Below are 25992 nucleotides of genomic sequence, written 5' to 3'. Positions count from 1 at the left end.
ATTATGACCACAGCAGTTCTTATAAAGGAAAGCATTTAATTGGTGCTGGCTTAGAGTTTCAGAGGTTTAGTCCACTTTCAACATGGTGGGAAGTATGGCGGCATGCAGTCAGACATGGTGCTGAAGAAGGAGATGAGAGTTCTACATCCAAATTAGCAGATGACAGAAGTGACTGTGTGCCTAGGTTGACACTAGTGACTAAGTGACTAGGCCTGGTTTTGGGCTGAGACCTCAAAGCCCAGACCCTAGTGACACACTTCCTAGAACAAAGCCACACCTATTCCAACAAGGCCACAATCCCGCCCCCCCCTTTTTTTTTTTAAAGATTTTGTAATTTATTTTATGTATGTGAGTACACTGTAGCTGTACAGATGGCTGTGAGCCTTCATGTGTTTGTTGGGAACTGAATTTTTAGGACCTCTGCTAGCTCCGATCTCACTCAGTCCCTGGTTGCTCCAACCCAAAGATTTATTTAATATTACACATAAGTACATTCTAGCTGACTTCAGATGTACCAGAAGAGAGGGCGTCAGCTCTCATTACAGATGGTTGTGAGCCACCGTGTAGTTGCTGGGATCAGGACCTTCAGAAGAGCAGTCAGTGCTCTTACCCATGGAGTCACCTGGCCAGCCCAAGGCCACAATTCCTAATAGTGCCACTTGCTATGGATTTATGGGGACCATTTTCATTTTAAATTATGTTCCATGTCCTGACTCCTATAGGTTTGTAGCCATAGAATGATACAAAATGCATTCAGTTCAACTTCAAAGTTCCCATAGCCTATGACAGTATCAGCACTATTTAAAAGTATAAAGTTCAGTCTTTTCTGAAACGAATGCAATCTCTTAACTGTAATCCCCTGTAAAATCAAAATGAGAAGCAGATCACATACAATGTACAGTGCACAGGATGAATATTACAAGTCCCAAAGGAAACATAGTGAGGAAATACTGCACCGAAGCAAGACTGAAAACCATCTGGGCAAACTCCAAACTCTGCATCTCCATGTCCGATGTCAAAACATTCATCAGATCTCCAAATCCTTTCATCTTTGTTGACTGCAACACACTTCTTTTTCTTGGGCTGGTTCTACTTCTGGTAGTTGACTTCCATGGCAGGTATTCCACAACTTTAGCATCTCTCTTCAGTATCTTGGGGTCTCTGAGGCAATCCAGGCTTCACCTTCCAGCCTCACACAATAGCCTTTCTAGGTTTCCAGGTAGGGACAATCCTGATACATGCCTGGCCTCAGTAGCTTTTGTTTTGTTTTGCTTTGTTTTGTTTTGTTTTGTTTTGTTTTGCTTTGTTTTTTTTTTTTTTTGTTGAGACAGGGCTTCTCTGTGTAGCCCTGGCTGTCCTGGAACTCACTGTGTAGACCAGGCTGGCCTCAAACTCAGAAATCTGCCTACCTCTGCCTCCCAAGTTCTGGGATTAAAAGCATGCACCACCACTGCCTGGCACCTCAGTAGCTTTCATTAGTCTCAGAGGGAGATTCCATAACTCTTATCTTCTTTCTGTGACTTTAAAGCCAGAAACCATATGACTGAAGCTGTCAAGTTCGGCTGCTTCCTGGGTATGGAACATGAATGCCTTGTTCAAATACACTTTTACCAGCTCTTTGATTCCTAGGCTTGGGTGTCCTGGAACTTGCCCTGTAGACCAGACTGGCCTTGAACTCAGAGGTCTACCAGCCTCTCTCTTCAGAGTAATGGGATTGAAGGAGTGCATACCATTCTTGGGCTGAAGCTTTCCCTTATTTCCACTTCACTTTCATTGAAGTACCTTTTTACAAGTCATAAGCTTAGCTGGGTGGGGTTGTACTCTGAGGTTACCACTCCCATTATTTCATTTAGCCAGGCTTTTCTTTAATCTGTATGTGTCCTTGAACACAGGATGTAGCTCCTTTCCACTTCCTGGTGCCCCTTTACTCGTCAAATTGTATATTTTATATTATTCCTTGCTTAGCTTGCTCCTTTTTATTATAATTTTGCATAAGCATAAACACTAATAACCACATGACAGAGTCAATACTAGGTTGTTTTGAGATATCTTTGCAAATATAATTAATCCAAAACTCTTAAATTTAGCCTCTTGCCGATTTTTTTGGACAAGGGCAGAAACCAGTCTCATTCTTCACCAAAATATCCTAAGAATAGTTTCTAGGCCATGTTCTTCCCCTCTGAAACCTCTTGAAACTTGACCTCCACAGTTCGAATCACCCCCAGCACTGCTGTCTTCCTTGTTCCTACTATGATGGCCTACTAAGCCCCACTAAAAGTGTTCAGCTACTTTTCTAATGTAAAGTTTGAAGTATACAATCCTCCAAACAAAAACATGGTCAGGTCTATCACAGGATTACCCTAGTCCCTGGCACCAACTTTTGTCTTTCTTGGAGGTTCTATTGCTGAGAAGAGACACTGTGACCACAGCAATTCTTAGAAATAAAATCATTTAGTTGGGGGCTGGCTTATATTTTCAGAGGTTCAGTCCATTGTCATCATGGTGAGAAGCATGGCAGCATGCAGGCAGACATGGTACTGGAGAAGGAGATGAGAGTTCTATATCTAGGTCTTCAGGAAATTACTGTGTGCCACTAGGCCTGGCTTTAAGCTGAGACCTCAAAGCCCAGACCCTAGTGACACACTTCCTAGAACAAAGCCACACCTATTCCAACAAGGGCACATATCCTAATAGTGCCAAGCACTATGGACCTATGGGGGCCATTTTTATTTAAACCGCCATACTGTTCTTGCAGAAGTCCCAAACCCCATTAGCAGAACCTACATTGGACAGTTTGAAGCCTCCTATAATTCCTGCTCCAGGGGAATCTCAGTTTTCTGGGCTCTGCAAGCATCTATCTGCATATACATGGCGTATATACACAGAGACACATGTAAAATAGACAACAAAAACCAATTTTGGCTTTGTAATTTCTAGCTTTCCAGTGTTTCTCTCCCCCACCCCTGCAGGTACATGCATATGTTTCTGCACATACACTTGCTCATGCATGTGCATATGAAGAATAGAGATTAGTATTGACCAGATATATTCCATATTATTTTTTGGGACAATGTCTTCTATTGAAACTGGAGGATACTGTTCTAGCTAGAGTGACTAGCCAGGAGTCATGGCATCCACTGATCTCATTATCCCTTTCAATGCTTGTGTTACAGTAGGGGAGCAATGTTTGTTTTTTAATATGGGTGCAGGTATTCCCAACTCAGGTCTCCATGAATGAATGGTAACCTTCCTTCCTTCCTTCCTTCCTTCCTTCCTTCCTTCCTTCCTTCCTTCCTTCCTTCCTTCTTCCCTCCCTCCCTCCCTCCCTCCCTCCCTTCTTTCTTTCTTTCTTGCTCCCTCCTCCTTCTCCTCCTCTTTGTCCTCTTCCTTTTCTTCTTTTTAAGACACAGATTCTTTTTGTAGCCTTGGCTATCTAGGAACTTTGTAGACTAGGCTGGCTTTGAATGCATAGAGAACCACCTGCCTCTGCTTCCCAAGTGCTGTGATTAAAGGCATGTGCCACCACCACCCCTGGTGAAAAGTTTTCTAGTAATCCAAGAAATCACAGTTTTAGGTACTTCTCCACACTCTAACACATCAGATGTCTGCAAAATCCAAGTTTGTGAAAGGATGTGAAATAGCAATGCCATTGAACTAGAAATTGTTAATATTAATTTTAACATTCAAACCTGACTACATTGTTTTCCTCATTCCTTTTCTTCCCGCCAACAACTCCCATGTTGGGGGCAATACAAAGAAAATCACAAAAATTGTTTTTGGAGCCACAGTTGTATGGACAAAGTTCTTCTGAGGGTTGGGCACTGTCTGGGAAGGCTAGCTGTCACCAAGCTATAGGGCACTGTACACGTTTCTGGGAGGGAGAAGTTCTTTCAGACTCTGAAATTACATCTTATCGTGTCTTGCTATTGGTTAATACTGGAGATCCTGGTTCACAGATAGCAAAGTTAAAGAACATCTGATAAAACAGTGAAGGTACAGCATGACTTGTACTAAAAAGAGGTGGCTATTTTACATCTTGCCAGCTCCCCTTGAGAAGCACCCAGATTCTAGGCACCCAAATTCTTGTCTGAGTTTTGTGGTCACTGGAAATTCTAGATCTAGGAAAAAAAAGTGTGTGTGTGTGTGTGTGTGTGTGTGTGTGTGTGTGTGTGTGTGTGTGTATGAGAGAGCTATTGTTAATGATACAAACCTAACTCATCCCTAGCTGAAACATGTCGCCTCACACACAATCTTATAGAAGTTAAATCACATTTAGATATAGATTCAAAGAATAGCTGTTATTTCTTTTAACCCAGCCACCAGTTTCTGAGTTGAGACTATAGTGTTCTTTTAAAAATTTTTTTTAACATATATGTACTTATTTGCGTATGATACATGTACAGGTGGTGCCTTCAGAAACCAGAAGCTGTCATGTATCCCTTGGAGCTGGAGTTATTGCCGGTTATGAGCGGCCTGAAATTGGTGCTGGGAACTGAACTCAGGTCCTCTCTGGAAAGACAACAATCTCTTTAAACCATATAACAATCCCCCTAGTACCACCCATCTCCCTCCTCCCCCAACCCCCAGTTTATTTTCTGAAGCAGTTCTGTTATCTGGTCCGGAATATACTAGCATTGGAACCATGGAGACAGATTACCTGGGATCTGGGACCTTGGGAAACAAGGATCCCATTGAAACTGTGCACTGATTAAACATTTTAATGACCCACCTTCATTCTGTTCAGATAGAACATGGGACTTGGGGACCATGGAGGACATACAGTAATTTAGTGGAGAATTAGAGACCAGAATGAGTGCTTCCTTAGCTAATTCTCAGACCTTGCTTTCCTACTCAATTATCACTTGTCGAGCTCAGTGTTAGTATTTGAAGAAGTTTATGTGAAGTATGCTTCTAGACACTGACATGTCCGCCCCCGCCCCCAATTTGTTGCTTAAATCAAATCATGAGGAAAACCCAACCTCAGGCAGGTGGCAGACTTCTGCCCTGCCCCCATTCAGATGTACCTTTCAACTGTGACCTCATCACTGACACCATATGCCCTAAAGATTGCCAAAGAGAAGCAGCTGCCCCCCCGCTATGGGAGCCAGGTGGCTGTAGGGCTACACTGGCAGGGGGGACCTGCAGGACGTAGGTGAAAGGACATCACCGAACACCTACTGGTCCCGTAACCCGGGTGTGCTCAGTGCCACATCAAAGCTTCTGCAGGTGTGTACTCCACTGTGCCCTCACGTAACCCTGCGTCCTCTTCTTCAGGAAATATGGCACGAGCTAGGGAAGAAGCAGGGGACAGCCAGCTGGTGTCTGGTAGGGAGCCATCCTCACGTATCATCAGAGTGTCTGTCAAGACCCCACAGGACTGCCAGGAGTTTTTCCTGGCAGAAAATAGCAATGTCCGCCGCTTTAAGAAGCAAATCTCCAAATACCTTCACTGTGACGCTGACCGATTGGTACTCATATTCACTGGGAAGATCCTCCGGGATCAAGACATACTGAGCCAGCGTGGCATTCTTGATGGCTCTACAGTTCATGTGGTAGTGAGGTCTCGTTTGAAAGGGTCAGCCTGTACAGGAACTCTGGCAGGCCCCACAGGCCACTGTACCCACCGTTCAGAACCATCAGCCAAGCTTGGCCGGCTGGCCCAGACCTCACCTGACCTAGCTGATTTCTTCAGCCAGCTTGTCCAACTGCTGCCTGCGGCACCAGAGTCTGTGGTGCAATTCTTGGAAGACCCTCTGATTCAAGGACTGGCAAATGAGAAACAAGCCAATGGCCTTCACATTCCTGAAACCTCAAAAATGGTACAGAAACGAGACCCAGCTCTCAAATTTCCGGAAACCCTTCAGAAGCCTGCGCAACAGCAGGAAGTCCTCCAGGAACACAAGCAGAGACTGGAGGCCCTGAAAGCCGTGCCAGGGGGTGACAACGCTATGCATCCCAGCTGCTCTGATATCCAGCAGGGCATGCCCTCCACTCTGGCTTTATTGGTGGCTTCTAAAGGCCAAATTTCAGGCTTAGAGCTGTGTAGGGGAGAAATCAACAATGCTCACAGCAGTCTTGATCCTACCACCATTCCAACTACTTCTCCTCTGGTCAGGACCTTGGCACAAGAGGTCAGTACAGGAGGAGTTAGCCAGGTCAAGGGCATAGTTTCAAGTCAGGCCAGTTTAGGGTGCCGACCTGGTATGCTAGACTTACACCCAGGCTCAGATATCCCTTGCCAAGAAAGCCAGCAGCCAGTGGAGAAAGTCCCTCTAACCGGTCAACCGAGAGTCTCGCCGTGTGTTCTGCGCCGAGCCTTGACTGTCCTGCAGCAGAATCCATCTCTGGCACACCAGTTGGCAACTGGCAGCCCCCTACTACATCACTTGCCACTTCTCCCCATCCTTACCAACCCTCGAGCGCTGCAGGCATTGCTACAGATAGAGGAAGGCCTACAGATACTATCCAGGGAGGTGCCTGAGCTGGGACCATTGTTCCGGGACTCAGCTAAACCACGTGGGGCTAGAGGAGCCCAAGAAACTAGGGGTAGAAGACAAGCCCATAGAGAAGATACCACTGAACACTCCTTGGCCTTTCTTCAGCTCTTCCATTCCTTAGCCAGCGCCTGTTCCCAGTCTACCCAAACTGCACTACCCGCATCCCTCTTTACTGAAGGTCGGTACCAGCAAGAACTGGAGGAATTGAAAGCCTTGGGTTTTGCTAACCGTGATGCAAACCTGCAGGCCCTTGTAGCCACAGATGGAGATATCCACGCCGCCATTGAGATGCTTCTAGGGGCTCCACAGGATTAGTCTCTCCATCTGATGCCCACGATTGCACCATTCTGTGGGGAGGGACGGAAGGCACTTATTTTAGAAATTCCTCTTCCTCGGATTATGAGCACATTTGGACAGCCCTTCTCTCACTGCCCAAACCTGTTCTACATTAAAGAAGATTGCTGGGACTTCCTGTGTGTTGTAGATTTGGAATTGGGTGGGCAGCATAGTCTTACTTGGGGAGGGAGTTGTATATCGCTCTGACAGCCTGATTGATATACTTATTTTCATGTCTCTAACCCAAAGACCCTTTCATGTTTCAAACATAACACAGGGCTGGGGAAATGGCTCAGCGGGTAATGGATACTGTTTCCTGTGCAAGCATGAAAACAGAGTTCAAATCCCTAGCACCCATGTAAAAACCTGGCAGAGTGGTGCATCTCTAACCCTAGCACTAGGCAATGGAATGGGGAAAGAGGAGGATGTCAGGAGCTCACTGAACAGCTAAACCTAGCCAATCAATGATCTCTATGTTCAGTCTCAAAATGGAATTCCCCTCATCAATTGCTGCTGCCCTGCTCTGTGATCGCTTAGATATTTTCTTGTTGCTAACTCACTCAGTGTGGGGCCTGGAGACCCTAGGGACAAGGGAATCCCTTACGTGGAAGCATTAGAACCTACAGTGGAGTGTGGAGAAGTAATAGGCATGATTATTGCACACTATATATACACATTCCAAACTCAGCCCCAGAGGCCTGTGTTATGGTGTGAAGAACTTGTCAACATACTCATGAGGTAGGGTGGGTATGGGCCAGAGGTGTACAGTGTTTTTGGCATCCAGTGATATTGAAATTCATAAAACCCTTTTCGTCCTTGCTGCTTTTGCTGTGGGGCATTCTTTTTTCCTCTTGCAAATTTCAGTTTTAGAAACATTTCTCTACATTTTAACTCCATCTGGATTTGCTCTTCTTTGTCTTAGAAGCCAGCTATGCTAGAGTTAACAATGGTCTCCTAAAAGGCAAATGCAACAGACAACTGGTCTTTGTATCCATTTTCCAATCTTCACTGTATTTCCTCGATGGCTTTACATCGTTTGTTTTTGTGAGGCCTATCTAAACAACAGCATCATGCTGTCTAGTTATAGGTTTACTTGAAGAATTTACTTCCCACTTCAATGAGGAAAAAAAAAGGCTGATAACCAACATGCCCAAATCCTATTTGTTCATGTTAGAAATATATAATCATTGTCATTGTGGTTTGGGCGGTTTTCTGACCTGAACTTCTCTAAATGAGGTTATAAACTTCTGAAGATAGAAAAAGATGCTGTCCATTCCTCTGTCTCAAGACAAGGCTCACATCTGTAATTTTCTGGAAACCTGTCCATTTTCCAGAAAAGAAGGAAGGAAAGGAGGGAGGGAGGAAAAGGAAGGAGGAAGAGGAAGAAGAGGAAGAAAAGAAGGAGGAAATAAAAATAAGAAAACAAACAACAATAACAAAAAGAAAATAGCAAATTCATTTTTTTTCTAACCAAATACTTTGCAGGCTTATAGATGCCTTAATGTCCCACCCCAACATTTCTTCCTCCCACACCTCTTATTAATTAGCTAAAAGTTCTGAGAGTGCTTTAAAAATTATCAGTTTTTTAAAATATCATCCTCATTGCTGCTATGTTGTCCAAATTCACTACTGTGAGATTAAGTAACAGGGTTATTCTCCAGTGTGTTTAGTGTTTAGTAGGAAATAGCAGAGCATTGTGGTGGGGGTGTAGTTGCCTTTGTAAATTCTGAGTGTATTGACCCAAACAAGAGCAAGTGTCTTCAAAAATAAAACAAGGAGAATTTTACAGTTGTTTTGATCAAAACAAACAACAAACACCCCCCAAATGGAAACAATATGTAATTAAAATTTTGGTTACCGGCATATGTGCCTAAGAGTCTTTCATAGGGTGTCCTATTTTTTTTTTTAATCGTAGACTTGTGTGTACAGAAGTCTGTCCATTTCATCTCCCCTACTCTACCTTGTTTAGGTGTGACATATTGCTTTATTTGCATGGTGACAATATTCACATTATTACTCTAGCATTTAAACAGCACTGTTGTCATCACTCCTTATATTCCCCTCTCTTCTTTGTTCTCAGCATGGCTGCCACACTGAACCTTTTATACAGAAAGACAAATCATGTAGATTATAAAGGCAAGACACCGGCACTATTTCCCCAAAGTAACACAGTTTGTGGTTCACAGAGATGTAGGGGTCCAGACTTTATTTCTTACTGTTATGCTGCTGCACAGTCAGGATCATCAGGCTTCGTACAGCGAGCCTTGTCTTGAGACAGGAATGGACAGCATCTTTATCTTCAGAAGTTTAGAGTCTCACTGAGAGAGGAACAGCTTAGAAAACAAATCATGATGATAAGATGGTTGTATATTTCTAACAAGAATAAGCAGAATTCTTTCTTTTCTTTTCTTTTCTTTTCTTTCTTTTTTGACTGGGGTTAACTTGCAGTGTGGACTAGGGGTGGTTTAGAATTGAGAGATCCACCTGCCTCAGCCTCCCTGGAACCAGGATTAAAAGTGTGCACCACACTCCCAGACCAGAATTCTTTTTTTAAAAAGTCTTCTCTCATACAATACATCCTGACTACAGTTTCTCCTCTCTCCACTCCTCCAACTTCCCCACTAACTTCCCCTCTCCCAGGTCCACTCCTCCTCAATTTCTTTTCAGAAAAGAGCAGGCCTCCCAGGGATATCAACTGAACATAGCTTAACAAGTAGTTGGAATAGTACTACCCATAAACTCTCACATAAAGGCTAAGTTAGGTGGCCCAAGGGAAGGGAGAGGATCCCAAGAGCATATGAAAGAGTCAGAGACACCCCTCTCACATTGTTAGGAGCCCCACAAAAATGTCAAGCTAAAACCACAACACATATGCAGAGGAACTAGCACAGACTCATGCAGTCTTCATGATTGTTGGTTAAACCTCTGTGAGCTCCTATGAGCCCGGTTTAGTTGATTCTGTGGGACATGTTTTCCTGATGTCCTTGAACCCTCTGGCTCCTACACCACCCTCTTCTTCAGGGTTCCCAGAACTCTGAGGGGAGGGACCAGATGGAGATCTTTAATTTGAGATCTCTCTGAAATAGAATTTTTTATTGGATATTTTCTTTATTTACATTTCAAATGTTATCACCTTCCCCAGTTTCCTTCCCAGAAGCTCCCTATCCCATCCTCCTCCCCCTGCTTCTATAAGGATGTTCCCACACCCACCTACCCACTCCTGCCTCCACACCCTGGCATTCCCCAACACTGGGGCATCTATAGAGCCTTCATAAGAACAAGCACCTCTCCTCCCATTGATGCCTGACAAGGCCATCCTCAGCTACATATTCAGCTGGAGCTATGGGTCCTTCCATGTGTACTCTGGTTGATGGTTTAGTCCCTGGGAGCTCTAGGGGCTCTGGTTGGTTGATACTGTTCTTTCTATGGGGTTTCAAACCCCTTCAGCTCCTTCAGTCCTTTAACTCTTCCATTGGGGACTCCGTGCTCAGTGCAATGGTTGGCTACAAGCATCTGCCTCTGTATTCGTCAGGCTCTGGCAGAGCCTCTCAGGAGAAAGTCATATCAGGCTCCTGTCAGCATGCACTTCTTGGCATCAACAATAGTGTCTGGGTTTGATGTCTGTATATGGGATGGATCCCCAGGTGGGGCAGTCTCTGGATGGTCTTTCCTTCAGGCTCTGTTCCACACTTTGTCTCCCTATTTCCTCCCATGAGTATTTTGTTTCCCCTTCTAAGATGGACCGAAGCATCCGCACTTTGGTCTTCCTTCTTGAGATTCCTGTGGTCTGTGAATTGTATTTTGGGTATTCCGAGCATTTGGGCTAATATCCACTTAGGGGTGAGTGAATACCATGTGTGTTCTTTTGTGATTGGGTTACCTCACTCAGGGTGATATTTTCTTTTCTTTTCTTTTTTTCTTTTTTCTTGGATACTTTTTCTTTTCTTTTCTTTTCTTTTCTTTTCTTTTCTTTTCTTTTCTTTTCTTTTCTTTTCTTTTCTTTTCTTTTCTTTTCTTTTCTTTTCTTTTCTTTTCTTTTCTTTTCTTTTCTTTTCTTTTCTTCTTTTTTAGGTTTTTCGAGACAGGGTTTCTCTGTATAGCCCTGGCTGTCCTGGAACTCACTTTGTAGACCAGGCTGGCCTCGAACTCAGAAATCCGCCCGCCTCTGCCTCCCGAGTGCTGGGATTAAAGGCGTGAGCCACCACGCCCAGTTTGGATATTTTTCTTTATTTACATTTCTAATGTTATCCCCTTTCCTGGTTCTCCCTACCTCCTGGAAACCCCCTATCCTATCCTCCCTCCCCCTACTTCTATGAGGGTGTTCCTCCACCTACCTATTCACCCAGTCCCACCTCCCTGCCCTCTATTCCCGTACACTGGGGCATCTATCGAGCCTTCATAAGACCAAGAACCTTTCCTCCCATTATGTATGACAAGGCCATCCTCTGCTACATATGCAGCTGGAGCCATGTGCACTCATTGGTTGATGGCTTTGTCCCTGGGAGCTATTGTTCTTCCTATGGGATTGCAAACCCCTTCAATTCCTTCAGTTGTTTCTCTAACTCCTCTGTTGGGGACCCTGTGCTCAGGCCAGTGGTTGGCTGTGAGTATCCGCCTCTGTATTTGTAAGGCTCTGGCAGGGCCTCTCAGAAGTCAGCCATATCAGGCTCCTTTCAACATACACTTCTTGGCATACACAATAGTGTCTGAATTTGGTAACTGTATATGGAATGAATCCCTAGGTGAGACAGTCTCTGGATGGCCTTTCCTTCAGTCTCTGCTCTACACTTCATCTCCATATTTTCTCCTATGAGTATTTTGTTCTCCTAAGAAGGACCGAAGCACCCACACTTTAGTCTTCCTTTTTCTTGAGCTTCATGTGGCCTGTGAATTGTATCTTGGTTATTTGGAGCTTTTGGACTAATATCCACTTAGGGGTGAGTGAATACCATGTGTGTTCTTTTGTGATTGGGTTACCTCACTCAGGATGATATTTTCTAGTTCGATCCATTTGCCTAAGAATTTCATGAATTCATTGTTTTTAATAGCTGAGTATTACTCTGTTGTGTAAATGTACCACATTTTCTGTATCCATTCCTCTGTTGAAGGACATCTGTTTTTTTTTTTTTTTTCTAGCTTCTGGCTTTTATAAATAAGGCTGCTATGAACATGTTAGAGCATCTTCTGGGTATATATGTCTAGGGGTGGTATAGCTGGGTGTTCAGGTAGTGCTCTGTCCAACTGTCCGAGGAACCTCCAGACTGATTTCCAGAGTAGTTGTACCAGCTTGCAATCCCCTCAACAATGGAGGAGTGTTCCTCTTTCTCCACATCCTCACCAGCATTTGCTGTCACCTGAGTGTTTTTTTTTTCAGATTCATTTCTTTTAATTCTTTATTTACCTTTGACTATTGGATTGGATAGATAGAGAGATAGAATTAGGTAGCCATTCTGCCTGGTGTGAGGTGGAATCTCAAGGTTGTTTTGATTTGCGTTTCCCTGATGACTAAGGATGTTGAACATTTCTTTAGATGCGTCTCAGCCATTCAATATTCCTCAGTTGAGAATTGTTTGTTTAGCTTTGTACCCCATTTTTAATAGGGTTATTTGAGTTCTTGGTATAGATTGGATATTAGCTCTCAATCAGATGTAGGATTTGTAAACATCTTTCCCAATCTGCTGGCTGCCATTTTGTCCTATTGACAGTGTCCTTTGCCTTAGTTTTGAAATAGAATTTTTAATAATTATTGCTAATATTTAAAACCCTGGGTCTGGAGAGATGGCTCAGTGGTTACGAGCACTGACAGGTCTTCCAGAGATCCTGAGTTAAATTGTCAGCAACTACATGGTGGCTCACAATCATCTGTAATGGGATCTGATGCTCTCTTCTGGAGTGCCTGAAGTATACATAAAATAAATGAATCTTTTAAAAAAAATTTTTATCTAAGGTCCTTCCCTTTGAGAACTGAGAGTCTCTCACCTCCCAGGTCTCTGGTACACCCTAGACAGTCCCCCCACTTCCTACCTCCCGAGGTTGCCTGCTTCCATTCTTTCTGTTGGCCCCCAGGGCTTCAGTCCTGTTTCCATCCCCCCCCCATACCTGTTCGTGTTTCCCTCCTCCCCTCTCTGTCCTCTTTCCTATCCAGGTCCCTCCCTCCTCCCCTCTCCAGTGATTGCTTTCTTCTCCCTTCCAAGTGGGATTGAGCCATCTCACTTGGGCCCTTCGCCTTGTTAGCCTTCTTGAGTTCTGTGGATTGTCTCCTGGGTATTCTGTAGGTTTTTTTTTTTGTCTAATATCTAATTAATGAGTACATTACCATGCATGTCCTTTTGAGTCTGAGTCATCTCACTCAGGATGATATTTCCACCTTCAGTAGAAAGACAGGGCATCAAGTGGAGGGATGGGGTTCCCATCCCACAGTCAAAAATTCTGACCCAGAATTGGTCTTATCTGAAAGAACTGCAGGGACAAAAATGGAGAAGAGCCTGAGGAAAAGGAGGTACCGTGACAGGCCCAAAGTGGGATCCATCTCAGAGAGAGCCCCATGGCCTGACACTATTACTGATGCTATGGTGTACTTACAAACAGGGGCCTATCTGACTCCACTTGAAAGGTACAACAAGTAGCTAAAAGAGTCAGATGCAGATATTTACACACAGTCAATGGACAGAAGCTGCTGATCCTTGTGGTTGAATTAGGGAAAAGCTAGAAGAAGCTGAGGAGGAGGGCAACCCTATAGGAAGACCAACAGTCTCAATGAGCCTGGAGCCCAGGATCTCTCAGACACTGAGCCACCAACCAGCCAATATGCACCAGCTGATAGGAGGCTCTCAACTCATACACAGCAGAGGATTTCTGGGACTAGACTCAGTCAGAGAACATACACCTAATCCTAGAAGACTTGAAGTCTCAGGGAGCGAGGAGGTCTGGTGGAGTAGGGGTGGAGTGGGGACATCTTCATGGATATGAGGGGAGGAGGTATAGAATGTGGAACAGTCCGAGGGTGAACTGGGAGAGGGATAAAGTCTGAACTGTAAAAAAAAGATTAAAGAATAAATTTAAAAATTTTTTTATTATTTACATTCCAGTCCTTGCTCCTCCTCATTCCCCCCCTCCCTTCACACAATTCCTCATCCCATTCTTCTTCTCCCTTGCCTCTGAGAGGGTGCTCCCCACCACCCCATCAGCCTTCCCATTCCCTGGGGCCTCAAGTCTCGCAAGGATTAAGTGCATCTTCTATAGAGGCTAGACCAGATAGACCACTGCTAAGCATGTGCCAGTGGCCTTGGAGCAGCCTGTGCATGCTCCTGGTTGGTAGCTCAGTCTCTGGGAGCTCCCTGGGGTCTAGGTTAGTTGACATTGCTGGTCTTCCCAAGGGATCATACTCCCTTTCAGCTTCTTTAATCCTTCCCCTAGGGTTCCTGACTTCATTTCAATGGTTGGCTGTAAGCATCTGCTTCTGTTTCAGTCAGCTGCTGATAGCGGCTCTCAGAGGACAGCCATGCCAGGATCCTGTGGGTAAGCACATCACAGCATAGTAGTGTCAGGCCTGTTATCCCTCCCTTCTCCCATGAGATGGATCCCCAATTTGGCCTGTCATTGGACCTCCTTTCCTTTAGTCTCTTCTCCATTTTTGTCCCTGCAGTTCTTTTAGACAGGAGCAATTCTGGGTCAGGAATTTTGACTGTGGGTTAATAACCCTGTCCCTCCACTTGAGGTCCTGTCTATCTACTGGAGGTGGACTCTGAGTTCCCTTTCTCTAGTGTTGGGCATTTTGGCTCTGGTCACTCCCAATGAGTCCTGAGAGTGTCTTACCCCTGGGTCTCTGGTACTTTCTATAGGGTTCCCCCATCTCCCACTTCCCAAGGCTGCTTATTTATATTCATTTTTTGGCCCTCTGGGTTTCTCTCCTGTGCCCTCACCCCATATCTAATTGTGTTCCCCTTTTCCTCTCCCCTCTTCTCCCCTACTCAGGTTATGTCTCTCCCTCTCTCTGCCTCCTGTGATTATTTCCTTCCCTCTTCTAAGTGGGATTGAAGCCTCGTTACTTGGGCATTTCTGCTTGTTAAACTTCATATGCTCTGTAGGTTGTATCCTAGGTATTCTGCATATTTTGACTAATATCCACTTATCAGTGAGTAAATACCATGCGTGTCCTTTTGGGTCTGAGTTACCTAACTCAGGGTGATGTTTTCTAGTTCCATCAATTTGCCTGTACAATTCCTATGTACTCATTTTCAATAGCTGAATAATATTGACAAATTGGCAACCTACAGATTGGGAAAAAATCTTCACGAACCCTGCATCTGACTGAAGGCTAATATCCAAAATGTAAAAAGAACTCAAGAAATTAACCTCCAAAAACCAAATAACCTAATTAAAGAATGGGGTACAAAGCTAAAAAGAAAATTCACAAAATAAGAATCTCAAATGGCTGAAAAACAAAGAAGTGTTCAAGCCCTTAGAAATCAGAGAAATGCAAATCCAAAAGATCCTAAAATTTCACCTCACTCCAATCATAGTGGCCAAGATAAAATACCTAAGTGACAGTACATGCTGGCAAGGATGTGGAGAAAGAGGAACACTCCTCCATTGCTGGTGGGATTGCAAAATGGTACAACCACTCTGGGAATCAATCTGTCAGATTTTCAGAAAATTGGAAATAGTTCTACCTGAAGACCAGCTATACCACTTTTAGGCATATGCCCAACAGATGCCCCACCATGCCACAAGAACACATGCTCCACCATGTTCATAGCAGCCTTATTTGTAATAGCTAGGAGCTGGAAAGAACCCAGATGTCCCTCAACTGAAGAATGGATATAGAAATAAATCTTAAACAAAAACAAAAACAACCCCTCCAAAACAAATAGGATACCATATCTACAGAGTGGGAGGAAGAGGTGGGTCTTAAGGATCTTTTCTTTGGGTGAGAGGACAATGATACAGAGATCTTGCTCTGGTCTCCTTTGCAATCCTCATAATCTCTACAGAGAGAATTCAGAGGAGACGTACAGAGTGCAACTTGTTAAAAATGGGTATACTATCAATGCTGAGAGAGGGCAGAGCACCAATGGGTTCTTGCTGAGGAATACAACTTAAAGAATGGATAATGACCAGAGAGGCTACAGTGACAACCTACATGGTTAGGTAGTCTTTGTCTCACAGTCCTCAAAACATGTTTTTTCTGTCCAGGTGATGGGTCTACTTGGATTAGCTCTTAAGGTAGGAGACTGTGGTATATCTTTATTCTTTGTCAGAAAGCCAATGGGAAAATAGTAACCCGAGGATCTTCTGGCCAATTTAGAATGTCAGTTCTCCACCAAAGACCCAAGGTAATACCCATCCCTCTCTCTTTTGATCATCAACCAGAGCCTTACTCTTTCACTTCTTGATTCTGTCAGGTGCTGATTACCGAAGGTCTGTCTTCAAGCCTGCTACCTAAGAGGAGGGCTGGTTTTTCTTTTTCAAATCCTGCATATACATACTAAGATATGCATATGCATACTAAGCGTATACAGGAGGTGAGGGTGTATACAAGAAAGAGACTTGGGGGAGGGTGGCATGAAGATGGACTATGGCTTTGTTAAGGATTGAAGAATTTGATAACCTCACCAGGGCTGAGTCATGAGAACTGATTCTAGAAGGTCTCCAACTGTGCAAATTAAAAGTGTGAGACTCACAAAAAAAAAAAAAAAAAAGAACAAAAAGAAGGAAAGAAAGGAAAGAAGGAAGGAAGGAAGGAAGGAAGGAAGGAAGGAAGGAAGGAAGGAAGGAAGGGAAAAGGGAAGGAAGGAAAAGAAAAGCACACTCAATAGTACCGAGTCCCAGTTTAAGTTTATTATAAACCAACTTCATTGATTCCTATGTAAGAGTAAGGACTTCTCAAGGTGCCTAGTACTCCAGTGTGTCCTGGCTTACTTAGCAGGCTGAAGCAGCTACAGGTGCTCTGGGAATGGAGACCTTTGTCTAGCCTCAAAGTTTGGATTCCTTCAGTCACAGGGACACAGTTTTAAAGAAGTCTGTTATGAACAATGGGTTATGGTCTCTGGGAAGTGGTACATCTGGAAACTTTCTTTTGTCAACATCCAACCTCACTTCTCTAACTCCATCATGACTGAGTGGTATGCATCACCATGTTATTTTCACATTAGTTCATACGACTCTCCCAAGGGAGTTTATGCTGGGATCTTTGATCTGTGCCTTGCTTTTGAGGCAACCTAGACATTTTAGCCAGTTTCCCCATGTCTTTTCACCAATCCTCCCTGTCTTTCTGCACTGCACATTTTTCTTCCTGTCTCTTCTGCACACTTTGATCTTCTGCTTCGAGTTCCCTGTACCAAGACACAAGACCCTAGCTCCTGGTGGCTCCTGGTGTATGAACTTGTATATACAATTTAACATCAAACTCTATATGACCAGAGCTGACATTTGTCTTCTGATTTCACCTGTGGGCATTGTGACAATTATCCCTCAAATGCCTTCCTGACTAAAAACAGTGCTTCTTTGCCTGTGTTCTGAGTCTATGGATGAGCAGTCTCTGTGTAATATAAACAAATAAAAGTTGAGTTACTTAATAGTTCTCAGGACCAGACTTTGTGCTAGACACATGCTTTTAAGGTACTCATCCTCATCACACACAGTAACATATTGAACATACTATTTATTTATTTATTTATTTATTTATTTATTTATTTATTTATTTATTTTTTTGGACAGGGTTTCTCTGTACAGCCCTGGCTGTCCTGTAGACTAGGCTGGCCTCAGACTCAGACGTCTGACTGCCTCTGTCTCCCAAGTGCAGGGATTAAAGGCGTGCACCACCACTGCCCAGGAATTTATTTATTTTTACTTATTTTATTTACATTTCAGCCATTGCTCCCTCCCTTCCCCCACAGTTGCTCATCCCACTCCTCCCCCTTGCCTCCAAGACGGTGTTCCCTCCCCAGGTCTTCCCCTTCCCTGGAGCCTCACGTTTCTCTTGGTTTAGGCGCATCTTCTCATACTCAGGACAGACTAGGCAGTTCTCTGTTATATTTGTGCCGGGGTGGGGTGGGGCTCAGACAAGTCTATGTGTGCTGCCTCCTAGGTGGCCCAGTCTCTGGAAGCTCCCTAGGGTTGGGGTTAGTTGAGACTGTTGGTCTTCTTATGGGGTCACTAGTCCTCCCCTTCAGCTTCTTCAATTATTTTTCTAATTCAACCATGAGGGGTCCCCTAGTTCAATGCAAGGGTTGGGTGTGGGTATCTGCATCTATCTCAGTCAGCTGCTGGTAGAGCCTCTCAGAGAACAGCCATGCTAGGCTCCCGTCTTCAGTCTCTTCTCCATTATTGTCCCTGTAGTTCTTTTAGACAAGAACAGTACTATATCTGTGGTTACTGTGGACCTCCTGAGAGGCAGACGGATTGTAGGATGTGGGAGGGCATTAGGTACTGATCTGGCCGGGGTCAGGAAGCAGAACAAAAATCATATTAGCTGTTTATTAATTCTGTATTATACCTGCTATGATGTAGCTTTGAATACTAGTGAATCAACGAGGAAATAATCGCTATCTTATTTTGTCATTTCATACAATGAAACAGAGTTTTTTTTTTTTTTTTGAAAAAAGATCTTTGGAACATTTTTAAATAAAAATGATTTTATAAAATATTTTTGTTGGACATTTTTATAATATATTCTGATCATGCTTTGCATCCCCCAATCCTCCCCATCTTCTTCCCATCCAACCCCACACCTTCATTCTCTTTCTCTTTAGATAAAACAAAAACAAAACAAAACAAAAAAAAAAACAGGCAAGCTACCCAACCAAACTTAAAAAAAAAAAAAAGGAAAAAATGTAAGAAACACAAGCAGACATACAAAAATAAAACCCATAAAATCACAAAACCAGTAACCACAATACATAAGCAAAAGTCCAATCAGATAAAAAATGCACAAGTCAAGATGTATGAGACAAAAAACATCTACAGAAATGCCATTGAGTTCATTCTGTGTTGGCCGAGAACTGATGAGCATAGGGCTTATCCTTAAATGTGGTTTATATAGCCACCATTGAAGAATATGAATTTTTCCTTTGAAAGCAGATGTCTATTTGAGATGACTTCTTGTTTAGGGATGGGAGTTCAGAAATGTGTAGCTCTTCATTAATTGGAATAGTATTAACTAGATATCATCAACTACTACCTGTCTCAATTGAGTATCTGTGTTGTTTCAGATACTAAACAAGCGTTTTTCTGAGGTGGAGATGAGTAGGTGGGACATTCTGATTCATGTAGTAAGAAGACTAAGAAACAGAGATGTAAGCTCCTAGATGCCAGGGTCCAGAGCCTATATTATTCCCTCCACAAAAGGCTAGATAATATACTATCTATAAAAATGTATAACCTTAGGTCTTTTCCTGAATTACCGACTCTTTTTTTTTAAAAAAAAAAAAATAACAACAATCATCTATTTGAGCAGCATCAGTGAACTTGTCAATTTCAGAGCTGAGATCACGGATAGAGTCTGATTCAGCTCCTCTGAGTGTCAGAAAGGGGTAACTTCAGGGCCGAAATGAAGTAGATCTCAGACTAGAAGACTGAAGAAAGGATGGGAGGAAGCTCTTTCCACTAGGCATTAATTCCACTTCAAACACCATTGGCATATTTCAGAATTGTTCTGTAATGTAGTTACCACAATAACTCCTTGAAACACAAAAAATTTTTAAAAAAGAGGCAAAGAAGTTGCTTACTAGTGCTTAGAAAGGTTGTGTTAATTTTTCATTTTATTTGCTTATTGAACTTTTACAAGAAATGCCCTAAAAATTTCCTTTACTTATTGACATATGAATTTCACAGCTCAGTATGAGTTAGATGTTAATACCACCATTTAATAACTGGCCAAACTAAGGCACATGAACACTGAGCGTGATGTTCAAAGCTACACAATTAGTAATTAGAAAAGTTTAGGTTCAGGCACTCTGACTGGACTTTGAGCTCTAGCTGCTACCTGAAAGGGTGAAATGTCAGAACTTAGATTCAAACTCACACTCAGTTCATTCTTTTTAAGTTTTCCACCAGACTCAGACCCTTTCACAAAACCCAATGTTTTCATAAGGCTGGTAACTGACTTCTTTAGGAAGTTGTACCTACATGTGTTGCTCAGGGTTACTACTGCTTTGATGAAACACCAAGGCCAAAGCAAGTTGGGGAGGAAAGGGTCTATTTCACTCACAGTTCTCTATGACAGTTCGTTATCAAAAGCAGTGAGGGCAGGAGCTCAAGCAGAGCAGGAGCTGATGCAGAGGGCACGGGAAATGCTGGTTACTAGCTTGCTCTCATGGATTTGTTCAGCCTGCTTTCTTCTAGATCCTGAGACCATCAGCACAGGGGCGGTATCACCCATCATGGCCCGAGTCCTCTCTCATCAATCACTAATTAAGAAAATGCCTGATGGCTGGATGTTATGGACACATTTCCTCGGTCAAGATTCCCTCCTCTCAAATGACTCTAGGTGAGTCAAACAGACATAAAAGTAATCACACTTCTGAGAGAAGAGTGAAAATATCATCCCTCTGGACTATTCAGGATTCCTTTAAAGGTCCCATAAACATGGTCTGTTTAATTTGACCATTAATTTTCCCCTTCATCTTGCCACCCCTCTTACTTCCAGAGAGCTGATGATATAATGTCCAGAATATTTTATTTTCCTTATTTCCAACCTCTGCTCAGATTTCATACTAAGTCCTTCCCCAAGTGAAGCAGTTTTAAAAGCCGATTCCGAATCTCCTTGGTTCTTGCTCCATAGATGATGGGATTGAGTACGGGAGGTACCAGCACATAGAGGTTAGCCAGGAAGATATGCACATGCTTGGGAACTCGCTTGTGACCAAAGCGGTGGGTGAGGAAGGAGAAGAAAGCAGGTATATAGAAAACCAGAATGACACCAAGGTGAGATCCACAGGTACTCAGAGCCTTGTGTTGAGCATCACGGGATGGAAGACGGAAGACAGCCCGGAGAATGAAGCCATAGGAGATGGCAATGAGGATGGAATCCAGGCCCATGGCCAGCAGAGCCACAGTTAGCCCATAGACAATATTAACAGTGATGTTGGCACAGGCAAGCCTAGCAATGCCCATATGCTCACAGTATGTGTGAGTCATGACACGGTGACCACAGTAGGGCAGTCGCCTCAGCAAAAAGATGAAAGGAGAGACAATAGCCACACTACGGACTATCCCAGCAAAGATAATTTGGGCTATGACAGTATGGTTGAGGATGGTTGTATATCTCAGTGGGTTGCAGATAGCTACATATCGATCAAAGGCCATGGCAAGGAGAACCGAGGACTCAAGAGCATAGATGGAGTGGACACAAAACATCTGAGCTAGGCATCCACCAAAGGAAATCTCATTAGCATGGAGCCATAGAATGGCCAACATTTTAGGTACAGTGGTGGAGCTGAGAGCCAGGTCAGTGAGTGAGAGAAGGCAGAGGAAGAGGTACATGGGTGTGTGAAGAGCACTCTCTGTCCCAATGATAAGGATGAGGGCAGCATTCCCAAGCAGAGCTACCACATACATGACACAGAAAGGGATGGCAATCCAGAGGTGGGCGAACTCCAGCCCTGGTATCCCAGTCAGGAGAAGAGTGACTGGGAGACTGTCGCTCATGTTGGAGGCTCTTGTCTCTCTTGGCACACGAAGGGCTTTATCCAAGGAGTGACGGCATGCCTGCCCTGAAATTAGGAGTCTGGTTCATTCATGCATTTATAGGCTGAAAAATTGCCTGTTCCTCAAGAATCTTTTAAAGCCTCCTCTATTTCCTGTATTATTCATCAGTGCTTGTTTTTATAGTCAACACAGGGTAAGTGTTTATGTTCCTTAGTGAGTATTGTCTGATTTGTCTTGTGAAATGCTCTGCACACCATCTAGAGGGCTTTAGCCTGCTCCCTTGGATGGATACTTACTTTCCATCACTCATATCCCCCTACACCCCTATTATTTTCAGATTTTTAAACTTTCCCCCTCTATATATCTTTTCTTATTTCAGGGAAGTTTCAAGGGGCCTTTTGTCTCTATTTTGCTTCTTAGTCATCTTTACACTCTTGCCTTTTTGATGGGGCCTCCATGTTACCTATATGTTACTTACCTAAAGATGGTCTTATATATCCAGTTCTGAGTTGGTTCTTTTTTACCCCACCCAATGTCATTATTTAATTTTCTATCACTTTCAGAAAAACTATTTTATTCCATGTCACTTCCTGGTGCCACAATAACTTTATTTGTTGTCTGAACTTCAGACCCTCTTCCTACTTGCCTGGAGATTTTCACTGATAATGCAGAGTAGTTTGGGCTTAGCCCTGCTATTGGCCTGTGGTAGAGAACCTGGCAAGCTGGAATCACTACAAACATGTTCCCCCCCTCCTTTTGGCTCAGTACTATACCTGCGCAGGATTTCTAATGATTGCTGTGAGGTATCTGCCACTTTGTCAGCATCTGTGGCTCAGAGGACTGAGAAGGTTAGCATACAAGCACAGTTAGTTTCTCTTCCATCAAGAAACTGTGAAAGCACATTGAGCTAGCACCCCACTTGGATTCATGGTGAGGGTCCCTTTCCAAATTTGCCTCAGCCTTTTTTGAGTCATGATGGTGACTGGGTTTTTGAGATCTTGCATAGAGGCAAATGCAGTTTAGCCAATCTTAGACATCATGCAGTAACTCGGAGTTGTTTGCTTGTTTGTCTTTGTTTTTTGTTTTTCTTAATCAAATACAGTTTTGTATTGGATTCTGATAAAACAAAACAAAACAAAACAAAACTCTTACCTGTGCAAGAGGCATCCATTTTTGGCAGAGTGTGCTGAATGTAGATCTCGGCAAAGGAGCACTGTGTGGGAGCACCGCTACTCTGAGGTGTGTTACATGAGTGCTGAGTTGCTTGGGAGAAGAAGAAGAGGTAAAAAGGTTTGACCAGGCATACCCCGTGCTTGAAGCGTTGTTGTTTGGAGGAGTGGAAGGTGCGTGTCCTTGCAGATTCAGGTGGGTGTGGTGTAAGAGAGTGGGAATACTCGGGGTTATTCCTGTTGAATTGGCCTCTTTTAAAGTTTTCTGAACTCCCTGAATGTCTTCAGATCAGCTCTGTATTCCAGCCTCTTTGGTCACCTGGCTCATTAAGAGAGACTATTGCTTTGTTATTCAATGCTCAAGAGTAAAGACTCAGGTGTCCTCCTCTGAGGAGGTCTCTGCTGTGTATGTCTTGAGGGAGAAAGAGAAAGTGACACTTTGATAAATGAAGAAAAAAACTGAGTGAGAAAAATAGCAGTAACCTTTGAAGGGAAGTGGAAATTAACTCCAATGCCTGTGCTCTCTGTTCTCCATCCTGGTCTGTCTTCTTTGCTTGGCTCCCTTCTTTCTTTCTTTGTGAGTTTTCCTGAATGCCTAGCTATCGTGGTTCATTAGCAATCTGTGGCCAGGGTGAAAGATTTATGTGAAGAGAGTAGTAAATGTTGGTGAATGGCATTGTGCTAATAGATGCCACTTAACAACACACAGTTAAAGGGCCTGGAGAGGTGGCTCAGCAGTTGATTATTGGCTGCTCTTCAAAAATACCTTGCTTTGCTTCTCAACACCCACTCGGCACCTCACAACTGTAAGTTTAGTTCCAGGGAGGATGATACTCACTTCTGGCTTCTGAGGAAGCTACATACATGTGGTGCATAGACAAACATGGACAAAACATTTATAAACATAATGTAAAAATATGCACAGTCAGCATGCACAAGGCCTACACCAGGTCTAAGCCAGATGGGGTCCCGTTGCTGAGAGGGGAAGTGGACACCAGCCCCCCCCCCATCCCTAACCCACAAGCTATCTCCAACTGATCACCACTCACACAGGAAACTTGATTTTCTCCAACCTCCAGCCATCTATGCATACACAGCAGTAGATGGCCAGTACAAAATAATCTCAGTGGGTTTTTTGAAGGTCTTCCCCCCCCCCCATATACATACAGGTCTTTGGCATGTATTTCAGTTTCCGATTTTGAGTGTTAATGTGTATATTTCTGCATCTATATGCGTTTCTTGTGCCTTTTCTTTGGCTCCTTTCTTCCATTGTTTGTTTTGTCCTATTCTGGCTTGTTTGTTTTTTATTTTATGTTATTATCTTTTTTAAGGTAACTGTTTTTTTTTTTAATGAGAGGGAGAGAGAGAGAGAGAGAGAGAGAGAGAGAGAGAGAGAGAGAGAGAGAGAGAAGAGAGAGAAGGTGGATTTGGATGGGAGGCGATGTGAGACAAATCTGGAAGGAGTTGAGGGAAGGGAACCAAAGTCAGAATATATTGTATGGGAAAGTTCCTCACAGATGCACAGTCAATGATGAGAGCATGGACTTCATGGCAATGACAACAGAGAATTATGCAGAGCACAGGGCCTTCCTGAGCATTTCCACCACTGGTACCAGGGTGTGTCGTGAACCAGTTTTGGTTGGATAGCATTTTATTCCAGCCAGATCCCCTGAATTTCATGGCTTTTGCCACCAACCAGGTCCTGATCTATGTCCCTCAAAGCTCTGTCCCAGGATCCATCAATTTTCCTTCTTGATTTCCTTTTCAACATATATTCTTTTCTCAAATTACTCCAAAGCAGTGGTCTTACAAAAATTAAGGTACTCATTCCTAAATGATGTAGCTGTTTTGGTCTTTTCTGCTTGTAATATGTTAATCTGGTCCTCCAAATTGCATGAGAATCCGCTCATCTGCATGTAAGAAACTAAGGGAACCCTGCACTCCAGTTGTTGTTGATAGGTAAATGAAGTTGATGGTGGCCAATGGCTGAGCAGAGAGACAAAGGCAGAACTTTTAGGATTGTTGGGCAAGGGACTTGATGAGGAAGGAGAGATTAGCTGCCATGACAGGAAAGAGACACAGCAGTCCTGAGAGGTGCAGAAGACAGAGAGATAGTCATCAAGTAGGCACCAGGGAATGCAGCTGAGTGGCTGCAGGTCTGGGTCTGGAGTAGCAAAGATGAAATGCAGATTTTAGTAAGTAGTAAGTCTGGAATACTGAAGGGGAGTTAGCCACGTGGGGGTTTAAGGCATCCTAAAATATAAGGCTCTCTCTCTCTCTCTCTCTCTCTCTCTCTCTCTCTCTCTCTCTCTCTCTCTGTGTGTGTGTGTGTGTGTGTGTGTATAGCAAAGATGAAATGCAGATTTTAGTAAGTAATAAGTCCGGAATACTGAAGGGGAGTTAGCCACATGGAGGTTAGGAAGTGGCCAAGCCATTGAACTGTGTAAGGCATACTAAAATATAAGGCACACGCTCTCTCTCTCTCTCTCTCTCTCTCTCTCTCTCTCTCTCTCTCTCTCTCTGTGTGTGTGTGCCTTTCACTCGAGAACCCAGATCATTGGGGGTTAAATGGTCACGTCATTATTTGAAAAACATTCCACAACACTTTTTGGTTGTATGCACATGCATGACATGTGTTTGGAGGTCAGAGGTCAAATTTTGCTGTCTCTTCCTTTGCAAACCACCTTGTTATTATTATTAGAAACAGGGTCTCACTATGTTGTCCTGGTTGGCCTCAAAATGCCACTGTAGACCAGGCTGGCCTTGAATTCACAGAGATCCACTTGCCTCTGCCTCTCTAGTGCTAGGATTTAGAGATGTATGACATCATGCCTGGCTTCCACCTCATTTTCTAAGACAGGATCTTTCACTGATTGGCTATGCTGGCTTGACTAGCCAGCCTGAGACTGTGTTGTATGGGCACCACTGCCCTCAGGTCACAGATGCTGTCATCTTGCCTGACTTTTTATTTTACATTGACGATGGGACTTAGATTTGTGTCCTCATACTAGCTACAACAAGCACTTACCAACTGAGTCATTTTCACAATTGCTGAAATATTTATAGGCTAGAAATTTCCAAGTCACCATTATCAAATTATAAACAAATAGACCTTTGTTAACTATGAGAAATGTATTGTTTTGACTTGAAGGGGTTCATTATTCCATTGAATTTCCTTAAATATTTAATTATGATCATGCTTAATATATATATATATATATATATATATATATATATATATATATAGTACTAGATAGCTTTGTGTCAACTTGACACAGCTGGAGTTATCACAGAGAAAGGAGCTTCAGTTGGGGAAGTGCCTCCATGAGATCCAGCTGTAA

The 25992-nt window shown here is 43.4% G+C and overlaps 2 protein-coding genes across 2 annotated transcripts; one reads left to right on the top strand and one right to left on the bottom strand.

Moving 5' to 3' along the window:
* The first annotated feature begins 5080 nt into the window (after positions 1-5080).
* LOC110331644 (ubiquilin-3-like) lies at positions 5081-6957 on the top strand. Its single transcript, XM_021212798.1, has one exon. The coding sequence runs from the start codon at positions 5280-5282 to the stop codon at positions 6810-6812; it is 1533 nt and encodes a 510-aa protein (XP_021068457.1). The 5' UTR covers positions 5081-5279; the 3' UTR covers positions 6813-6957.
* A 13570-nt stretch (positions 6958-20527) lies between these two features.
* On the bottom strand, positions 20528-21513 carry LOC110326574 (olfactory receptor 52D1). Its single transcript, XM_021205112.1, has one exon. It carries the CDS (start codon positions 21480-21482, stop codon positions 20544-20546), a length of 939 nt encoding a protein of 312 aa, XP_021060771.1. The 5' UTR covers positions 21483-21513; the 3' UTR covers positions 20528-20543.
* Between the last annotated feature and the right edge of the window lie 4479 nt (positions 21514-25992).

Source organism: Mus pahari, chromosome 1 (assembly GCF_900095145.1).
Source record: "Mus pahari chromosome 1, PAHARI_EIJ_v1.1, whole genome shotgun sequence".
NCBI classification, from domain to species: domain Eukaryota; kingdom Metazoa; phylum Chordata; class Mammalia; order Rodentia; family Muridae; genus Mus; species Mus pahari.
Note: the sequence above shows the minus strand (reverse complement) of the source record. Positions and strands in the feature narration are given on the sequence as shown.

Excerpts from the sequence above, each read along its gene's own strand:
- LOC110331644 (XM_021212798.1), top strand. The coding sequence starts at position 5,280 with ATGGCACGAGCTAGGGAAGAAGCAGGGGACAGCCAGCTGGTGTCTGGT.
- LOC110326574 (XM_021205112.1), bottom strand. The coding sequence starts at position 21,482 with ATGAGCGACAGTCTCCCAGTCACTCTTCTCCTGACTGGGATACCAGGG.